At 41.2% G+C, this 20436-nt stretch overlaps 1 protein-coding gene across 7 annotated transcripts in view; it reads right to left on the bottom strand.

Annotated features, from left to right (window-relative positions):
• The window catches only part of LOC149229378 (uncharacterized), a 320041-nt gene that overhangs the window by 180332 nt on the left and 119273 nt on the right, over positions 1 to 20436 (bottom strand). For 6 of the 7 annotated variants that reach the window (XR_016247928.1, XR_016247927.1, XR_016247929.1 and 3 more), the window contains exons 2-4: positions 16049 to 16233; positions 13775 to 15958; positions 13544 to 13592 (exon numbers count right to left, since the gene is read on the bottom strand). Coding sequence is in view for 4 of the 7 variants with exons in the window: in XM_089378603.1 (XP_089234729.1) it covers positions 13544 to 13592; positions 13775 to 15958; positions 16049 to 16200 (2385 nt within the window). In the remaining 3 variants the exon portion in view is untranslated. The remainder of the gene's footprint in view (positions 1 to 13543; positions 13593 to 13774; positions 15959 to 16048; positions 16234 to 20436) is intronic. The other variant, XM_089378605.1, reaches the window with a different exon arrangement.

Consider the following 20436-nt stretch of genomic DNA (forward strand, 5'->3'; position numbering starts at 1 on the left):
CTGGATAAAAACAGACATGGAAAACAAAAAGACAAAAGAGACATACTACATCATTAACATTTATGCCCGTAACCATTATAGAGATAAGCAAGCCTGTTGGACCACTTCAAGAGATTATCTTTTGCAGGCTCAAAACAGCAGCATAATTATAGGAGGAGATTTCAACTTGGTACTGAATGCAGAGGAGAAGCTTGGGGGGAATATCATGTTGATCCATCAAGGGAAAAGGTAGAAACAATTATGGAAACATGTAACTTAATGGGCATGCCTCCAAGCAATGGAAAGTATACATGGAGCAACAAAAGAACTAGTAAAAATAATATAAGGAAAGGTTGGACAGAATTCTAATCCAAGACAAAATCGCCACCTCCTTCAGTGATATAAAATCAAAAATCATCCACAACATAGCATCAGATCACAAACCAGTGGTGCTATCTCTAGGGATGTTGGGAAACCTTGGCCCAACCCCTTTCAGATTCAGCTCTACCTGAAATGATAGCAAAGAAGTCAAAAAGATTATTGCAGACGTATGGGAAAATCAAATTATTGGCTCTCCAAGCTATGTTTGGGAATCAAAACTTAAAGCCCTGAGGAAAGAGCTGAAACATTGGGCAAAGAACAAACAATTAGAAACACAAAAAAGGAAGATAGAAATAACAAAAAAAATAGAGAGAATTCAAGTGGAAAAAGAACAACAAGAGGAATCACAGGAAAAGCAAGCATATTGGGAATTGTACAGCAAAATAGAATGGAAGAAGAGGAGTGGAGATTAAAATCTCGAAGTCTATGGCTTAAAGCAATAGACAAGAATACAGCTTTCTTCCATAATGCTACTAGGATAAGGAGAATTCAAAATCAAATAGACAGTATTAAGGATAATGAAGGTAAAGAAGTAAGAGGACAAGAGGAAATAAAGGAGGAGGCTTTTAGATATTACAAATATCTGTTAACATCCTCAGCAGAAAATAATGAGTATGAAGAATTTTTATAGCATATTCCAAACAAAATCAGCGATGGAGAAAACAATGAATTCACCAAAGAAGTAGAAGAAAAGGAAATCGTCGCAGTCGTTTGGGATTTACATCCAGATAAGGCCCCAGGCCTTAATGGGTTTCCAATTTATTTCTATAAAAATAACTGGAACATCATTAAAAAAAATATTTGATAAGAATGATCAAAGACATTTTTGGAAAATACAAGGTAGGAGGATTTACAAACTCCTCCTTTCTAGCCCTTGTTCCAAAAGAGCCGAATGCAAATACATTCAGCAGGTTCAAGCCTATTTCTCTGTGTAACTCCTACAAAATCATCACAAAGATACTGGCAAATAGAATAAAAGTAATGCTTCCAGAAATAATCTCAGAAAACCAAGGTGGATTTGTCCCAAGGAGACAAATTCTTGATAATATTCTAATAGTACAAGAAGAATTGCATTCTAGCCTTCTGAAAAAGGAAAAAGGAATGATTGTCAAGTTGGACATGGCAAATGCTTTTGACAGGGTCAATCTTGTTTTCCTTTCGGATGTCCTACAAAAATTTGGATTCTCTAAAAAGGCAATAGATATAATTAAAGCTTGCATTGTTGGTCCTTGGATAGCTCCCTTGGTCAATGGAAGACCAAGCGAATTTTTCCAAAGCTCAAGGGGGCTTCGACAAGGCTGACCCCTTTCCCCTTTTCTATATATCATCATGGCAAACTCATTGAGTCAAAATCTAGAGAAAGGTAGACAAGATCGAGCTATTACAAGTCTCCCAATCTCTCCAGAAGTAAAAAGCATTAACCACTCTCCATTCGCGGATGATACTTTGGTTATGGGAGGGGCCTCATGCCTTATAGCAAGAAGAATCAAAAAGGCGCTCAATAGCTTTATGGAAACCTCTGGAGGTCTTTTAAATAATCAAAAATGCAGAATTTTTGGTTGGAACACTCCTCTCCGCTCCCTCCAAAAAATATCACAAATTTTGGAAATTCCCTTTCAAGGAAAATGGAGCCATTTCAATTATCTTGGTCTTCCAATCTCCAAAGAAAATCTTAAGACTGAGATATGGAACAATTACATAGAGAAAATTATAAAAAAGGGCAGAATTGGGGAATGAATTGGCTCAACTTGGCAGGAAGGGTGGTCTTAATCAAGTCATTACTTACAGCTCTCCCAATATACCAGTATGCAGCAATATTAGCTCCAGTAAGCATTCATAAACAAATAGAGCTAGTTATCAAGGGGTTCCTATGGCAAGGAGGTAAAGTAGAAACAAAGAAGCTCAGTTTGGTGAAATGGGACCAAGTAACACAACCATATGAGAAAGGAGTTCTAGCTATAAGACTCCCTGGGATTTTGAACTTGGCACTCAAAGAAAAAATAACATGGAGATTTATTACTGGAGAGAGTAGTTGGTGGAAGAAAATCTTGGAAGCAAAATACATGAACCATAACAGAATACTACTACTTGAAAAGGGTTTCCCAATACAGCCCTGCTCCTAGATCTGCAGTTTGATTAAAAAGACTCTTTCCCTCATCAAAGAAAATTCCTCCAAGATCCCTGGGAATGGGAAAATCACTAAAATTTGGGAGGACAGCATAATGGGAAATCCGCCTATAGCCTCTCAAGAAAATCTCCATGATCTGAGAAGGTGGATGAAAATAAAAGGAATCAATACTTTGGAACACATCTCTCATTGGAATGATGGAGATTGGGTTGATTGGAGGATACACAACCTTCCCCAATGTCTGGACCCTCAATGGAGGAACTTAATTTCTCTTCTTAAGGGTGCAGCACCTTTGAGTCAAGACACAAAAGACTCTCTCAGGTGGGATCCTGATGGTGGGGATTACTCAGTTAAATCCGGATATGCTACTATACAACAGCAAGCAAATCAAGAATGGGATCATTTAAGGGATGCATGGAAAATTGAAAGCCTTCCAAAAATCAAAGTGTTCATGTGGACTCTCCTCAACGGCAAAATTCTAACAGCCGACAATCTCAAAAAGATAGGTTATGAAGGTCCTTCTCGTTGTACCATGTGCCAGAAAAGTGAAGTATCTAGCATATCTTTGTGGAGTGTGCTTTCGTAAAAGATTGCTGGCAATTGCTAGTAAGTCCCTTGGAGGTTAGATCTCAGCAAACTCTGCCTCTGCCTGAACTTCTCTCAACTTGGAACAAAAATTATCCATATACTCTTAAAAATAAAGAAACAATTAAAAGATATTGGTCAAGCTTTCCCTCATTTATGTGTTGGCAAACCTGGTTGGCTAGAAATCAGAGGATTTTTAAAGATCGCCCTCTAAGCTTAAGGATAGTTTTAGAAAAAACTTGGAGCATGAAAACAGAATTTATCACCTCCAAAGGAGATAAAACAATAGAATTCAACAATATTCAACATGAGGAAAGAACTTGGATTGAATTCGCGTTGAGCGAGCAAAAAAAAACAAACATCAACAATACTCCTATCAGCACTCAGAACTGGAAGATCAGGGTTAAAAAAGAGGAATTTAAAACATGGGCAGAAAATTTAAAAAGACCATGTTTATTGTTTGATAGTGCTTCTAAGTCTAACCCAGGCAAGGTTGGCAGTGGAGGATTCTTGTTTGATCCAGGAGGATTAATCCCATCACATATGAATGGGGATTAGGGGAAATATCCAATAACAAAGCAGAAGCATATGGTCTTCCACTGGGAACACCAATTTTAAGACAGTGTAGTATGCAAAATCCAGTTATCATGGGGGACTCGGCCATAATTATTCATTCGATGGTGGAGAGAAAAAGTCCCAAGAATAAGGCTCTGAGCAAAATAATAAAAAGGGTGGAAAAAAATCTGCAATTTTTGGGAGAAGTCACATTCAATCATATTCTAAGAGAAAATAATGGTACCGCAGATAAGCAAGCTAATCTTGCAGTCTCTCGTCCTATTGGAGAATCCAGAATAGCTAATGAGACAACTCAAAAACCAATTCCATAGGACTTCAAGCCACCATATGCAGAGAATTTTACTCAGGTCAAGGACATCAAGGTGGGCAACATTCATATCAACTCAAAAAGTAAAAAATCAAAATCACAAAAAAATCGGGAAAATCTCCATGGACAATCAACATAGTCAGATTACGACTCCCAAGCATATAGTAGCTGCATATGCTTCCCGTGATCCGCTGATGATCATTATTATGAAGTGGTCCTTAGCACTGCTATATATATATATATATATATATATATATATATATATATCCCCTCCCTATGATCGATCTTAATGCATCGCCTCATTCCCTCACTGTTGTCTTTATGTCCCCGATGTTCGCTATCTTCGTCCTCCTCTCTTATCTCCCCCACCTCTTCAATTGTTTTCACCATCTTTGTCTTCGTGATTGTGTCCATTTTGGATTTGTGCTCATCCTCTCTGCCATCGTTGGGCTATTGTCGCCCATTCATTACTTGTGGCTGAATTACAATATTGGTACTTGGTTACTCCCATTACTTCTAAGGAGAGACAATTTAATCTATGAAGCTATGTATCCCTTTCATTGGCAGCTAACTGTCTCAATAGGCCTTTCTTGTGGTCGTATTCGTTCCTTCTCTCTGCTGCTTCTTGCCTCTAGTTTTCTTTCTTGGAGAGCTCGCTTTCAATCCATGGTAAATATGGAATGGAACCCCTGGCCAATGTTCCAAAGTGTGAGAATTGTGCAGTTTGCAGAGCCAACAAGTACATGATTGATCAAATTAGAGAAACGGTCAAGGATTTTAAATTTGATGCTAAGTCTGAGAACTCCTTCCTTAAGAGATAGCTAGAAGAGCAGAGGAAAGAAATTGCAGCTCTAAAACACAAGTGTAAGCACATGGAAGATACTGTCAACTATCTGAAGGGTATTCTAATCAATCAGACGGGAGAAAACTCCAACTACCAAAGTAGCAAGAACCGACCTCATCCACAACAGGAACCATCAGTCAACAATTTTTAGATGCTCTGTCCAATCCTCTCCATATCTCTATGTTCTTTTTCTAATAGTTTCCTATGCTCTATAAATGTAATTTTTTGTTGAATCAATTTGTCCGAATTTATAAGGAAAGTGTAATAGGTATTCTCATAAACAAAGGGGGAAAGGCATGGGAGATATGGACTGTTTTCCCTCTGTTTCTCTTCCAGGTAGCTCTTCACCATTTTTCCTTGATGTAATGTGAGCAAACCTATTTTTTTTTCTTTTTGGAATAGAAAAACTAGTAACCGACTTTGTTATAAAAAAAAGATACCGCTGCGTCGATTCTTTCTAGGCTGAACGAATGGGGAATTTGAGCTGGAACACATCGCTGAGTTACACACATTATTTCAGGCCCACATGGAGTCTTTATCCCTCTCTCAGCAGTGATATTATAGCTTTTGTTGGAGCTGATAATTCTATGTTAAACAGTTGATTCGAACTTCATCTTTCACTGATATTCTGAGGCTGTCTCATTGTGGCAAGTTCTCAGGTTCATCTGTGTTGAAAATTCAATAGGACAATGTATATGTTAATTCTCTTAACTTGATAATTGTGTGTGCTACCGTTTTACTTATTAGCTTTGATCTTTCTTATTCCAATGTGCAATACATCAAACAACTACCAAAACAATAAGAACAATGACACAATATATAGGTTGCAAACCAGGGCCAAAACCCATCCTCTTAAGGGGAAAGCCCGTAAAATCTCTTCTTATCTTTCATATCTTTCAATTGACGAATACCATGACCTACACTCAGACAAATACCCTCCAAGATCAAGTCTTCCTCAACCTCCTACTAAAATATCTTCGACCTTGTTAAATTGGCAACTAGGGCAAAACTCCATGTGGGTCAGCTTATTTATGGCAGCTGATAATTTTATTGGATCCCTCTCGTCGAGAGGTGTAGGATTGATCCAAAGATCATCCGATTCCGATAAGTATTTATGGAGATATGAATTTATTTTGTTTATGTAATTATTATCAAGCCGACCAGCTCTTATGTAGGCTCTAGAAGCCCAAATGTCATGTCTATTCAATCATCCGCCTTTAGTATAAATAGAAGAGTTTTGATGTCAATTGGAACACTCATTCTTGATGTGATCTCCTCTCCATGTCTTGGGTTTTTGGAGAAGGAGTGAGACACCAAGAGTAATACGCTAACCTAAAGATGATACCCTAACTCACAGTTGATGCCCTAGTTTGCACGCAGATGATGCCCTAGACTGTACGCTGTAATGGAAACACCAAGCCACTGTAAGGGAAGGATTTCATACGATGTAATATGCATGGACACCTTGCACGCTGTCATAAAGACACTATCCAACACAGTCACGAAAAGACATATACGCAGATTAGGGAAGGCATGTAAAACACAGTCACATTGAATGCAGATATATACTTCAGGGACGCAGTCATATTGAACGCATTATGGGACGACAGCAACGTAATCCAACGCAGTCACATTGAACGCAGGGACGCAGTCATATTATATACGCTGCAGTAATGTAAATGTTGGACAGTATATACGCTGGGCATTATGTAAATACACTGGAAGTATATACGTTGGATATATACGCTGGGCATTCATATAATATGACATGCAGTCATAACATATATCTTGGAACGCAGTCATAACATATATCTTGGAACGTAGTCTATACACGCACAATTGGAGAACTTAGCCGCTGTCCACATGGTAGCCGCATTGATATATTGACATGTTGTAACCGCAGTCATATATGGAACGCAATACATGCACAGCTGAATCAAGAGCCGCAGTCAAAAGCTACAGCCAGATATGAACGCAGTTCATGTCATGTCATGACATGCTGTTCATAAGCTACAGCGAGATATGAGGGTATCTGGAATGAAGTATTAGGTGCAGTCACATTCGGATAACTGAAGTGTATAGGTAATCTCAGCATTCTAGTATTGGGTTAATCTCGCATGAATAAGAGCAGTCCTTCGGTGGCATAGAGATAAGAACGTTGTGTGATCTGGGCACATATATATAATGCAGTCTTGGGCAGCAACATGATATATTGTAGATGGGCTGTGAAACGAATACATGGAGCATGGGCAGCAGCATGATGGGAAGCACTATGAAATCATGTGCATGAGCAGCACAATGATACATTAGCATGGGCAGCACTATGAGATCATGTGCATGGGCAGCACAATGATACATTAGCAGGGGCAGCAGCATGATGATGATGCACATTAGTTTGAGCAAGATCATGGACATGGACAGCCGCATGATGTAGTATGCAGTGGTGCAACTAGAGAACCAGATGCAGCATGATGATAGGTATCAGTTGAAGCAAAATGTCTTCAACTGATCTCATCGTTATAGGAGATGATCTATGCTTAGATCTAGATAAAGTCAAAGTGTTGACTTCTGTTGTAAATGTACTCTCTCTCTCTCTCTCTGCTGAATTTTGAAGATAAAAGAAGATTTGATCAAAGGGTTTCCCCACACATTGTGGGGTTTGTCCCTGGCTTGCGCCATATCTTGTGTCCTCTTGTCTTGGCTTGTCTTCTGCATATTATATTTATGTTCTATCTGCAGTTTATCGTAATGCTGATGTGATTGCTAACTGTGAAAATTTAAATAAATTTCTCTAGCATAGAACATACCTAATCTTAAAAGACCTCCTAGTAGATTCGAAATTCTACTCCCCAGCCACTGTTGTTGCCTGTCTAGGAGACTTTGATCTTGTTGATTTTGGGTAGCATCGGATGTGCTCTAGCCACAAAATTCGGTGGAGAGGCAAGGCACATGAGATCTCTAATACCCAGAAAGGGTTTGGGCAAATTCTAAACAATTTGGGAGATATTAAAATAATTAATATTTTTAATGGAGTCCCTAAGTCCAAACTTAGGGAAATTAAAATATTAATGTGAATTAATAAAAAATTGTGTTAGAATGGTCCAAAAGTCATGGATCAAGCCAGATCTAATCTTAGCCACTGATTAGGGACTTAATCTCAGTCGTTGATCTGTCAACGAGAAAAGTATAAGAGGAGGCTTGACGGTCACTTTGAGAACACACCAAGAGATCAAGATTTCGACTTTCTGAGGCTGGGTTTGCTGAGAAAGTTGAGAGAGTGATCTGGAGTTACAGCTGAGGGGCAGTGAATATAGAAGCATAGAGGCAGAGATAGTGCTAGGAGGATCAACACAGCAGCCAGGAAAGCTGATGCAAAGGGTAGAAGTCGGAACTGTCGAGAACAACCGGAACTGTCGGGAAAGCTGACGCAGAGGACAAAAGTCGGAATTGTTGGGAACAACGAAATTGCCAAGAACTGTCGGAACTGCCGGTAAAGCTGACGCAGAGGGCAGAAACCAGAACTGCCGGGAACAACCAAAACTGTCGGGAAAGCTGACGTAGAGGGCAAAACCTGGAACTGCCAGGAACAACCGGAACTGCCGAATCTGCCAGGAAGGCTGACGCAAAGGGCAGACGAGGCTGACATAGTCCCTAGAGGCTGACGCTAGGGATTTTCGTGGGGCAGATTGAAGCTAACGAGCTGCCAAAGTGTTTATCCGAGGTTTCAACCAGAGCATCTGTCTCTGAAGGAGAGGTACTACTGCTGAGATTTTTGTCTGTTGGGTAAGCCAGATTTGGCACCCAGATTGTATTTTGAAACTGCTTATTAAATCAAACCCGATTGTATTCTGAAACTGCTTAATAAATCAAACCCTCAGATACCTGCACCGTTTTCCCACATTGGGTTTTTCTGGGAACATTGGTCCAAAAACAACGTTGTCACTTGTGTGCTTGTTTTGTTTCCTTTAGTTGATGATCTGTAATGTGTTGAGCATGTACTTGTATTTATTTCTAGTATTTACATTGTAAATCACTTGTTAATTAACAGAAAAGTAGGTAGGAATAAATCAGAAAGTACATGAAGGGTTTCTAACGGGTTAGACTTAGAAATTCCAACATGGTATCAGAAGGTGGTTGCAGATCATAGGAGAATTGAGGACATCAACCGAGCAGAGCAACAGCAGCAGAAATCAGTTGTCCCGAGTGACAGAGCTGATTCTTGTAGAAGGCGACAGAGGAAGGAGTGACGTAGAGGGATAGCATCATCATTCCGGGCCAGAGAAAGACAGCGCAAAGGCTAAGGGATGCAGAATCAGGCTGACGCAAAGCCACACAGAGACCAGGAGGGCTGACGCAATTGGCTGGGGGAGCTAATTTGCCGGTGTCAGGACTGCGCAGAGCCAAGTGGCTCAATCCTTCAGTTGCTGAGGTATAGGAAGCTATGGGTAAGTTGCAGAGTGAAGCTAGTGGGGTACTGTATTCAAAACAGTACCTAACAGGGCAAGACCACGGGGAGGGAGTCATTGCCGAGGCGGATTTCTAGCCAAGGAATCCAGATCAGTGGTGCAGTTGCACAGACAATCGGAGAGGGGCAACTTGACGATTGGCCGAAGGATTTCCAGGAGGGAAATTGGGACTCAGAGGGAGTCCAGAAGAGAACTTTCAGATGGGAAGTAGAGAGACTCAAAGGAGTTGAACAGAGAACTTCCAGATGGGAAGTAGAGAGACTCAGCATGAGTCAAACCAAGAACTTCCAGGCGGGAAGTAGAGAGACTTGGAGGAGTCGACAGAGAAGAGTAGAGAGATGGCCATGAATGGGATGAGGGATCACGATAGGTTGGACGGAGCGTCCAACTTTATGGTCTGGAAGGCCAGGATCCTGTCCATTCTAGATAAACATCGTATCAAGGCCTTCGCCTTGAGTGATGATGATTATGCCATGAGTACTCGTGCCACTTGAAAAGAAGTGGGGAGACATCGAGCTGTAGTTAGGAGGACTACAAGCGATGAGGTGCAGGATCCTCGAGGTACCCAACCTCTTGGATTATACCTTGCTACGGGAGCCCCGATGAGGAGTAGCAATACTAGCAGATGTCGGTAGAGGCGAATGAGGATGGAGCAACAAAGGGAGAGGCAGTGCGGGATTCCTAGGACAACACGAGGCTAGCAGGCTGCAACAGTGCGAGAGGCACATGAGTGTTGCACCAGTGCAGGATGGCACAGAGAGGTGTGCAATGGTGCAAGATGCAGGGAGTTGTCGCAGTAGCGCAGAGGTCAAAGAGGGAGCACTTGTCAGCAACAAAGGGAACATCAGCATCGGGAGTGCCTCTAGCATGACAGAGGTGTCAGAGTTGGGAGATCAGTTACTTACTTCTCAGTAATTGAGTTGCATTGCAGCAGTTAGCAGTGGCAGTGTTATGGGTAGCACAATGCAGCATGATGAGAGGGATGCAGTGTAGACGCAGCAGTGGAAATGGCAAGGCCATGGGCAACAGCACGAATGCAAAGGGAGCTGTCGTACAGATGCAGCAGTGGCAATGGCAGAGCCATGGGTGGCAATACAGGATGCAGCAATATAGATGATGGGCAGCAGGCCTAGCATCAGGGACAGATGCCAGATGATCAGAGTAATACTCATTGAGGGGTATTGCTAGAGCACAGTGCTCGCTAAGAGGGAGTGATGATTTGGGGTAACATCGAATGTGCTCTAGCCACGAAATTTTGTGGAGAGGCTAAGGCACATGAGATCTCCAATACCCAGAAAGGGTTTGGGCATATTCTAAACAGTTTGCGAAATATTAGAATAATTAATATTTTTAATGGAGTCCCTAAGTCTAACCTTAGGGAAATTTGAATATTAATGTGAATTAATATAAAAATATGTTAGAATTGTCCTAAAGTCGTGGATCAAGCCAGATCTAATCTTAGCCGTTGATTAGGGACTTAATCTCGGTCGTTGATCTGTCAATGAGAAAAGTATAAGAGGAGGCTTGATGGTCACTTGGAGAACACACCAGGAGATCAAGATTTTGACTTTCTGGGGCTGGGTTTCCTAAGAAAGTTGAAAGAGTGATCTGGAGTTGCAGCTAAGGGGCAATGAATACAGAAGCAGAGAGGCAGAGATAGTGCCGGGAGGGGATCAACGTAGCAGCCGGGAACGTTGCTGCAGAGGGCAAAAGCTGGAATCGAGAACAGCCGGAACAGCCGAGAACGGCCAGGAAAGCTGACCCAGAGGGCAGAAGCTGGAATTGCCGGGAACAGCCGAAACTACCGGGAATTGTCGGGATTGCCGGGAAAGCTAACGTAGAGGGCAGAAGCCAAAACCGACGAGAACAGCCGGAACTGTCGGGAAAGCTGACGCAGAGGGCAGAAGTCGGAACTGTCGGGAACAGCCGAAACTGCAAAACTGCTGGAAGGCTGACACAAAGGGAAGAAGAGGCTGACGCTGGGGTTTTTGTGGGGCAGATTGAAGCTAAGGAGTTGCCAGAGTGTTTATTCGGGTTTCAGCCGAAGCATCTATCTCCGAAGGAGAGGTACTACTGCCGAGATTTTTCTCTGGTGGGTGAGTCGGATTTGGCACCCAAATTGTATTCTGAAATTTCTTAATAAATCAAACCCTCAGATAGCTACACCGGTTTTCCCGCATTGGGTTTTTTCGGGGACATTGGTCCAAAAACAACAGTGTCACTTGTGTGCTTGTTTTGTTACCTTCAGTTGATGATCTGTAATGTGTTGAGCATGTACTTGTATTTATTTCTAGTGTTTACATGGTAAATAACTTGTTAATTAACAGAACAAGTAGGTAGGAATAAATCAGAAAGTACATGAAGGGTTTCTAATGGGTTAGACTTAGAAATTCCAACAGATCTCCCTCTAACTGCCTTCCCCTCGACCTCACTTGCCTTGACTTGAGTCCTAGGGCTAGTAAGATGCCCTAAGAGACCTCCGCTTGCCTTCCTTCTCTCTTGCTTCCAAAATCGAACCTCAGACTAGCCCAGTGCAGAAACCCTAACTTCACAATTCCAAAAGAATGGTGAGAAACCCAAACACTTCAACTTTTTCGTCCTTCTCTTCTTCGCACTTCCTTCTTCGACTTTCTTCTTCTATTTTCTTCGCATAAGAGACGAGTGAATGAATGATCCAAGTAGAGGACAAGTTCCTCTTATATATAGGCTTCTTCAAAGGTGGACGTGACTCTTCATGTAGGCTGACTTGACAGCTCATTAGGCCGACTTGATCTTGGAGGTATTTTGACACTTTCAAAACAAAATAAATTTTATTTTATAATTTACAATGTGCCCATAGGGTCTTCCATATATGATAATGACTCTTATGCCTAGGACAAACCCTAGAAGCACTCAATGGGTGCTTGACCTATAAAATAAAAGAACTTGAGCATGAAACCCATGCTCCAATAATAATAATAATTTCTTTTTCATTTTATATATACAAGAATACATTTCATACTAGCAAAGACCGAACCTAGTTACACATTTTTCAACAATCTATTCCCTCTCTTTTGTGTGTATTGTATACTGAGTGTAAAAGAAATAAAGGAAGGACGCTGTTCCAGTTAGTTCTTATTACTATGTATCAGCTGTAAATAAATTTCTGAGTATGGAATGAATCTGTTTGAGCCTCTGGAAAGTGATATTTTGATGCATGGACCTACAACGTTTATCTTCTTGAGTTAAATTTGTAAATGGTTACCTGCAGCAGGTATAATCAAACTGTTTGACGAAAGTTCTCACTGTGAAAACATAACAAAAAGTTCAGAAATTTTATATTGGAAATCTACAGAGGATTGCAGCGTTTTATGACTGGATTCTATCATGTATAAGAGTAGCATTTAATCAAAAGTACCAACCCTTCTATGTACTCCAATGTTGGTGATGTTGACTACTGAACTCATTTGTCTTGACCTTCATAAAAATGTACCCTTCACTCAAGCCAAAACCACTGATTAGGCATATTAATATTCATGCCACAGTTTACCACTTGTACTACCCATTTTCATCAAAATTGGATGGTGTTCATTACAGCAACAACAAGGTGGTTGGCTTGGATTCACAAGTAGCACCAAGCAGTAGTATTGATATCCCCAGAGGATAGAGACAAAGGCCACAGGACACAGAGGGTGCCAATTCTATTGATGATGCAGGTCCCAATATAGGGGGAATGATTTTAATGATATGCAGTTATTTGTTGTAGCACGATGTTTTCTGAATGCTGGGGGGCATTTAGAGCCTCAATGTTTATGTATTTTGTTTCATATATCCATTGCACTCCATGCCATTTTGCTATATTCACTCTTAAATGTTATATATATGAGAAAACTTTGCATATTTGATATCTAATGCATTGGATTTAAAATGATGTACAAGAATGAATATATATAGATATATATAGTATATACCATCTACCTGGTTTTCCAGCCTGTTCCTGTCCAACCCTCGACCAGTTCTGGTTATAATAACCTTGCGTGTTACCAATAATAAAACCCTTCGTCTACAATCATCCCAGCTCAATGTAATCTAAATTAGGTAAACTATGCCATGATTTAAGCAATATATCCCTGTACTTGGTGAAAGACCATCATCGCAAATCGATATTCATAGTAGCAAACAAAATGCAAGATTTCTTATGAGCAAAAGAATAAAGGAAAAAAAAAATCTCATATTTCAAGAGAGAGAATTTATTAACGAAAACATATGTAAAATTTATTTAAATGCATTTGTCAAACCTTCTCCACTAGACGATTTGTCACCGCTGCCCATGCCAACTCAGAGGCACTGCCAAAGAAAAAAGTGTAGTAGTTAGGAAATGCAAACACTTGTTAAACGCAAAGCAGTTTAATTTTCCATTCAATGAGAAAGCCAGGGCACACTTAATAAGTAAAACTGTAAGGAAGCAAAATAACCTCAAGGAGAAACAACAAAGTACTTGGGGAAAAAATTAAAAAAGAGACCAAAACCTTATAGTAGGAATTCCACCTCCAGGTTCTATAACTCTTAGAATCGGCGTTATAACTCTCTTGCGCTTCTTAGGAAGAACTGTCACTAGAGGTCCAACATTTGTCATAGATGAAGAATTTTGTTGGATACATTCATTTTTGTTGGAAGAAAATGATGCAAATTTTGAATTCGTTTCAGATACTCTCAGTTCACACTCTTTGAAAGCTACTTCTGTATTACTGCTAGTATTTACTGGCACTAATGGTGCACCTTGAGACAAGCATTGGATACTTTCCCTGGGAAAATTTTGCTGAGAAGCTATAGCTAGAGAGATTCCTGAGGAAACCATACTCTGATATGTTGCAGCGACTTGCAAGGCTAAGACATTATCATTAACAACAGTTTCCAACTGTGACACTACCATATCTGGAAAATGAGGAATAATTTTGCTTTTGTCATTTACTCCTAAAGAACTCAATAACAATTCATTACTAATGTCGTTATAGTCTTGTTTCTGCAGTTCAATTGGCATACCCCCAATAAACCCTCGACTGGGAATCTCTTCACCTTCTCCTTTGATTCCTTGAGGACATGAAGACAAAGGAATGACTTCAGTATCTCCCATTGAAAATGCCTGCCATTGAGCTGGACCATTCGTGTCTACAACTTTGGTTTGCCCTGGACAATTATGAGAATGAACAACTTGCTGGTTGGTTTCTATCTTTAAGCTTGGGCCACTGGTAACAGCTATATTAGCTTCATTATTTTGCTTCAGCATCACTTGCAATGCCTTTGCCAGCTCTTGATCAAAAGGATGAACTATGGAATGAAGGAGATTTGAACAAATCTTAGGCATCAAACAAGTTTCTTGTGCTTGACCCTTCAGTGCTATGGAAGAGCTGCTTCCAAATTCTTGTGTAGGCAAATTGTTTTTTTGCAATGGTAAAGCCTGGGATGAGGATGGCAACATTGGAAACCCATTTGTCACAACTTTCTCAGAAATCCCCTGTTGAAAAAGAGGACCTTGCATTGTCAACTCTTCTGTTGGGGCTAGCTGATGAATATTAACTGTACATGGACCATATGATTCAGGGCACCATGAGGTTACTAAACTTTCTGTCGTGCTTAGTTTCCCAAATGGCATATGACCATCCGATGTAGATGGTAAGGACTGGGCATACTTTTCCATCTGGCAAATTGATGAACGAAATGACTCAAACACACAAGGAAATGCCATTCCCACTCCCATATACCTCCTTTGCTGATTTGCTAATTTTTTTATGGTACTTAGTAGTTTTGAAAAGCTTGCCAAATTGGTTATCTCACACTCTCCAAAATGGGAAGACATTGAGCTTGCTTGAGATTCTGGCAAACACTGCTCCCTGTTCATTTCATTAGTTAAGTGGTGGCTTCCAGGGGTAGCTTGGCAATTCAGACCTGGCCCAATTTCTTTAAGTTCTTTCAGGGGAGAAAAAATTTGACATGATGATCTAGAGGATGAAGAAAGGATACTCTGTATCCCTATCTCTTTTTCTGAATTAACCACCATAGATGCCAATGATACATTTTCCACATCTCCTGCCTCAGTAGCAAAGGAGATATGTGTCTCCACAGTATGATGTGGTGATGTTTGCTGTTGCTGGGTACTCATCTCATACAACTCACAAACTTGAGCTTCTAATTTATGCATATCAGAGGCTATGGTATGTGTAGCACCTTGTTTGACATCCGCAAAATTCTCTCGAGGATCTGTAGATGAAACTAGATAACAAGAGCTTGACGGTTCCACCAGAGAAGTTATGTGAGAACCTTGAGTAACAACAATACTTTTGTCAGAATTGGAGACCCTTAATGATGAATTTTGATCAATTGCTGAAGCTTCACTTGCAAACTCCTCAGGTTCCCCTGTTATATAAGTCTCTTGAATATCCAATTCTTGTCTTGCATGTGGAAAACTGTCTAAAAGTAAAGGTCTACCATACTGTAAAAAACATGACTGTTTAGATTGTAATGCTGGAACTGAGCTAAGTCCTTGAGATGAAAGGGTGCCTGGTAATTGAACTTGAAGGAAATGCAGTGGTGAAACATCAGATGGAGAAGATCTCAACTGCTCAGCTGAATCATCCTGCTCAGTGCATCCAATGCCATTCAAAGATTTGGATTCATTTGATAGAACAACATTGCTCAAAATTGCACTTGTACTGCTGCATGGAAAATATGAGAACAACAGTATTCTTATCAAGCAAAATGGTATACAGAGTAACTGAAGAATTTTAAACCAAAAAGGAACAGACCTTAATGAAGATACAGTTCTAATTAAGCTGGACATGTCAGAAATATTGTTCAGTGCAGACGAGTTGGTGGGAGTGTATCCAGATGAAATTTCTTTGATCCAGCCTGTTTCAAGCATTTCCTCTAATTCATCTTGCAACTTTATATTCAGCATATCCCGGAAAGAAAAAACAATATCCTTGCACAGCTGCAGTTCCAATGCATAAAACTATCATCAAAATGAATCTCATTATGGTAAGCACATATTAAATTTTAATAGTTGTGACAGTTAATATCCTATATCATCAACACATACTAACTGCCATTAGGAGAATATTATACATCATTCAGAATTTCAGAAATAATGTGCATTCATTACTACTTCATCAGTCAACCACATAGCTGCTTGCAATCAGATGTAATCCCCAATCATTGTAAGCCCAAAGTCGCAAGTCAAAGCATTGTAACAACCATGTGCGGTTTTGTATTAGGTATCCTGTGCCAATGTCATGTTCTTGAGTCTGTATCTTGTTGTCTTTGTTGGACCATGGCTGGTCCCTTGTAGTTCACTCCAGGTGCATCTCGTCCTGTCTAGGATTGGAAGCTTTAAGTGATCTTACTTGAGGACTCGAGGTTTTATGGGAGCTTGCATTTGTAGGGGTGATCATCAATATATGGGCCAGTCTAGCCTGCATCAACGTGTGTTGTGCACCTATGTCATTCCACATGGTATGGTCTCTACAATTTGTAGGTGGCCTTGGCTTTGGTCCAGTATTCCTCAGCCAGCATGTTGGTTGATATAATGTGCATTCATTACTACTTCATCAGTCAACCACATAGCTGCTTGCAATCAGATGTAATCCCCAATCATTGTAAGCCCAAAGTCGCAAGTCAAAGCATTGTAACAACCATGTGCGGTTTTGTATTAGGTATCCTGTGCCAATGTCATGTTCTTGAGTCTGTATCTTGTTGTCTTTGTTGGACCATGGCTGGTCCCTTGTAGTTCACTCCAGGTGCATCTCGTCCTGTCTAGGATTGGAAGCTTTAAGTGATCTTACTTGAGGACTCGAGGTTTTATGGGAGCTTGCATTTGTAGGGGTGATCATCAATATATGGGCCAGTCTAGCCTGCATCAACGTGTGTTGTGCACCTATGTCATTCCACATGGTATGGTCTCTACAATTTGTAGGTGGCCTTGGCTTTGGTCCAGTATTCCTCAGCCAGCATGTTGGTTGATGTAGCTCCGACAAATGTTCTAGCCTTGGTAGTGCCAGTGAGGCTAGGAACACAAGGGCAGAAAATATCTCCAAACCCAAGTTATTCTTTTTAATGGAAATGTTTTAATTAAATTAATTAATGAGTTTTAATTATTTTCCTAAGTTTTAACTTAGGGAAATGGATTAATTAATTAGTAATAATTAAGACATGGTCGATTTTCCAGAAAAGTTTCTAAGCAATCTTAGCCATTGATCAGTGTTGACTTTTGGTATCATCGGATGTGCTCTAGCCATGAAATTTGGTGGAGAGGCTAAGGCACATGAGATCTCCAAGACCCAGAAATCGTTTGGAGAAATTCCACCCGGATGAAGAGATATTAAAAAAATTAATATTTTTAATGAGTTCCTAAGTCTAAACTTAGGAAAATAAAAATATTAATGTGTATTAATATAAAATGTGTGAGAAAGTTCTAAGTGACAAGGATCAAGCCAGATCTAATCTTAGCCGTTGATTAGGGACTTAATCTCGACCGTTGAATCGTCAACAGGAAAAGTATAAGAGGAGGCTTGAGAGTCAGTTGGAGACACACTAAAAGAGATCAAGAATTCAATTTTCTGGGGTTGGCTTTGTTGAGGAAATCGAGTTAGAGATCAGTTGCAGTGAGCGGCAATTCAGTAAGGAATTTCGATCCAAGGCTGAAGAATACGTAGCAAAGAGGCAGTGAAGTGCCGAAAGAGGCAGCGTAGGCCCAAGAAGGGCTGACGCAGAGGCCCGAGGAGCCAGCGCAAAGGATGCAAGGGCTGTAGAGGCTAACGCAGAGGATGCAGAGAGCTTCAGAGGTAGCGCTGGGAGATTTTGTGGGGCAGACTGGGAGTTGATCAACAAATCCTGAGCCGGGAGAGGGTGACACAGTTCGAGAGAGGGTGAGGCAGTTCCAGAGCAATGCTTGGAGCAAATTTCACTGTCTAGCACAAGGAACAGTCAGAGTCACTGTGGGGTTGATCATCTGGTTGCTGATTTGCCGAAATATCTGTCTCCGAAGAGAGGTATTACTGCCAAGGATATTCTCTGAAGGGTGAGCCATTTTTGGCACCTTAGTTGTATTTAGAAATCTGCTTAATAATACAAACCCTCTATATGCTGCACCGGTTTTCCCGCATTGGGTTTTTCTGGGGACGATTATCCAAAAATAACGATGTCCCTTGATTGTTTTGTTTACTTCAGTGTATGATCTGTATATCTGTGAAGGCTACATTTGTGTTTACTTTGATATTTATGCAATTAAATAACTTGTTAATGTAAATAACAAGTAGGAGATAGTAAACCAGAAATTGCAGTAGGGGTTTTTGATGTGTTAGATTCATGAATTTTTACATGGTATCAGAGGGATTTCGGATCATAGGAGACTGAAGGCACCAGCAAGGAAATTTGAGAGTTTGCAGCAGAGAAGCAGTGGTCCCGAGAGACAACGTTGTTCCAGAGCCAAAGACACAGAAGGAAGGGTGACGCAATGCAGAGAAGGTGATGCAGAGGCTCACGTAGTGCTTGCGTCAGCATTCTGAGCTAGGAGAGGAAGACGCAATAGCTACGTCAACAATCCAGGCCAGTGCAAAGGAAAAGGGGGGGCTGATCAAGCCTACGCAGTGCCAAGTCATCTTTCTCAGCAAGGAAGGATTGACGCAGTGGCCAGGAGGAGTTGATCTAGTTCTCACTGTGATTGCACAGAGCCAAAAGGGCTCAGATTCTTCGAGTTGCCGGGGCTAAGGGAGTTGTGCAGATTTTGATTTGAGGAGCTAGTGGGACGTTGTTTCTGTCAGTGCAGAATAGTGTCTAAGGAGATTGAACCAAGGTAGAGGGAAGCACTACCTCGACAGATTTCTAGCCAAGAAATCTAGATCCAGGTTGCAACGGCAAAGGAGGATTGGAGAGGAGAGATTCAACAGTTGGCCATAGGATTTCCGAGAGGGACATCAAGACTCAGAGGGAGTCTAGAGAAGAGGAGCAAAGATGGCAGTGAACGGATTGAAGGATCAGGACAAATTGGATTGGGCTTCCAATTTTGTCATCTGGAAGGCCATGATACTAGCAATCCTGGATAAACATTGCATCAAGGACTATGCCTTGAAAACCGTAGTTGTTCTAGTTGACCCGAATGCAAATGAGAAGTATGAGGAAGCTGAGGCGAAAGCGAAATGCATGATTCTAAACGGGGTCAAAGATCATGTCATACCACATATTGCTGAGAAAAACACAGTAAGGGAGATGTGGCAGATGTTGACCACCTTATACCAAGGCTCTTCCATGCAGCGAAAGATGTTATTAGAGAATCAGCTGAGGTCATATCAGATGCAGAAAGAAGAGGAGATAGACTCGTTCTCTCTCAGGTTGCAAGGAATTCGTGACCAGCTTACTTCCGTGGGGTCTACACCGATCCAGAGTTTATGGTCAAGACTGCTTTGAATGCAGTCTTCGAGGACTAGGAGACATTTGTCCAAAGCATTTTGGGCAAAGCAACTCTCCCCAGTTGGGAGGAGATGTGGGCAGCTCTTCAACAGGAAGACATCAGGAGGTTGACTAAGGCGGGGAGTAGCGGTAAAGGAGTTCGAATCAAGAAGAGGAGGAGGAGGATGTAGCTCTAGCATCTGCAGGACAGCAGGGGGTTTAGAAGAGGAAGAAGAAAGACATCTCCAAGGTCAAGTGCTTCAACTGTGGGGAGCTAGGACATTATGCCTCTCAGTGCCCGAAGAAGAAAGGCAAGGGAGAAGAGTTTGACTCAAAGGCTGCTCTAGCAAAGGCGGAGAAGGATGTCGAGACTAATGATGATTGTGCCAAGAGTGCTCATGCGCCTCTAGAGAAGAGGTGGGGTGACATAGAGTTGTAGTCCAAAGGACTACAGAAGGGGGGAAGGATCCTTGAGGTGCCCAAACTCTTGGATCACATCTGGCTACGGGAGCCCTTAACAACAATAGCATGATGACAGGTGTTGAGTAGAGCAAGGTGTGATGGAGCAGCAAGGCAGTGCTACAGTGCAGAAGTCTGTAGCAGTGCAGTGGAGGTTGCAGTAGTGTGAGAGGCACAGAGGTTGCAGCAGCACAGTGGCAGCAAAGGGAGCACAGGATAGCAGCAGAGGTATCTTTAGCATCATGAGGCTTCTAGACTAACTAATATGTCAGTGATTGGGTGAATTCAGTTA

The sequence above is a fragment of the Pinus tabuliformis genome, chromosome J (genome assembly GCF_031772625.1).
Source record: "Pinus tabuliformis cultivar Carrire ecotype Pingquan chromosome J, CPIR1, whole genome shotgun sequence".
In the NCBI taxonomy this organism is placed as follows: domain Eukaryota; kingdom Viridiplantae; phylum Streptophyta; class Pinopsida; order Pinales; family Pinaceae; genus Pinus; species Pinus tabuliformis.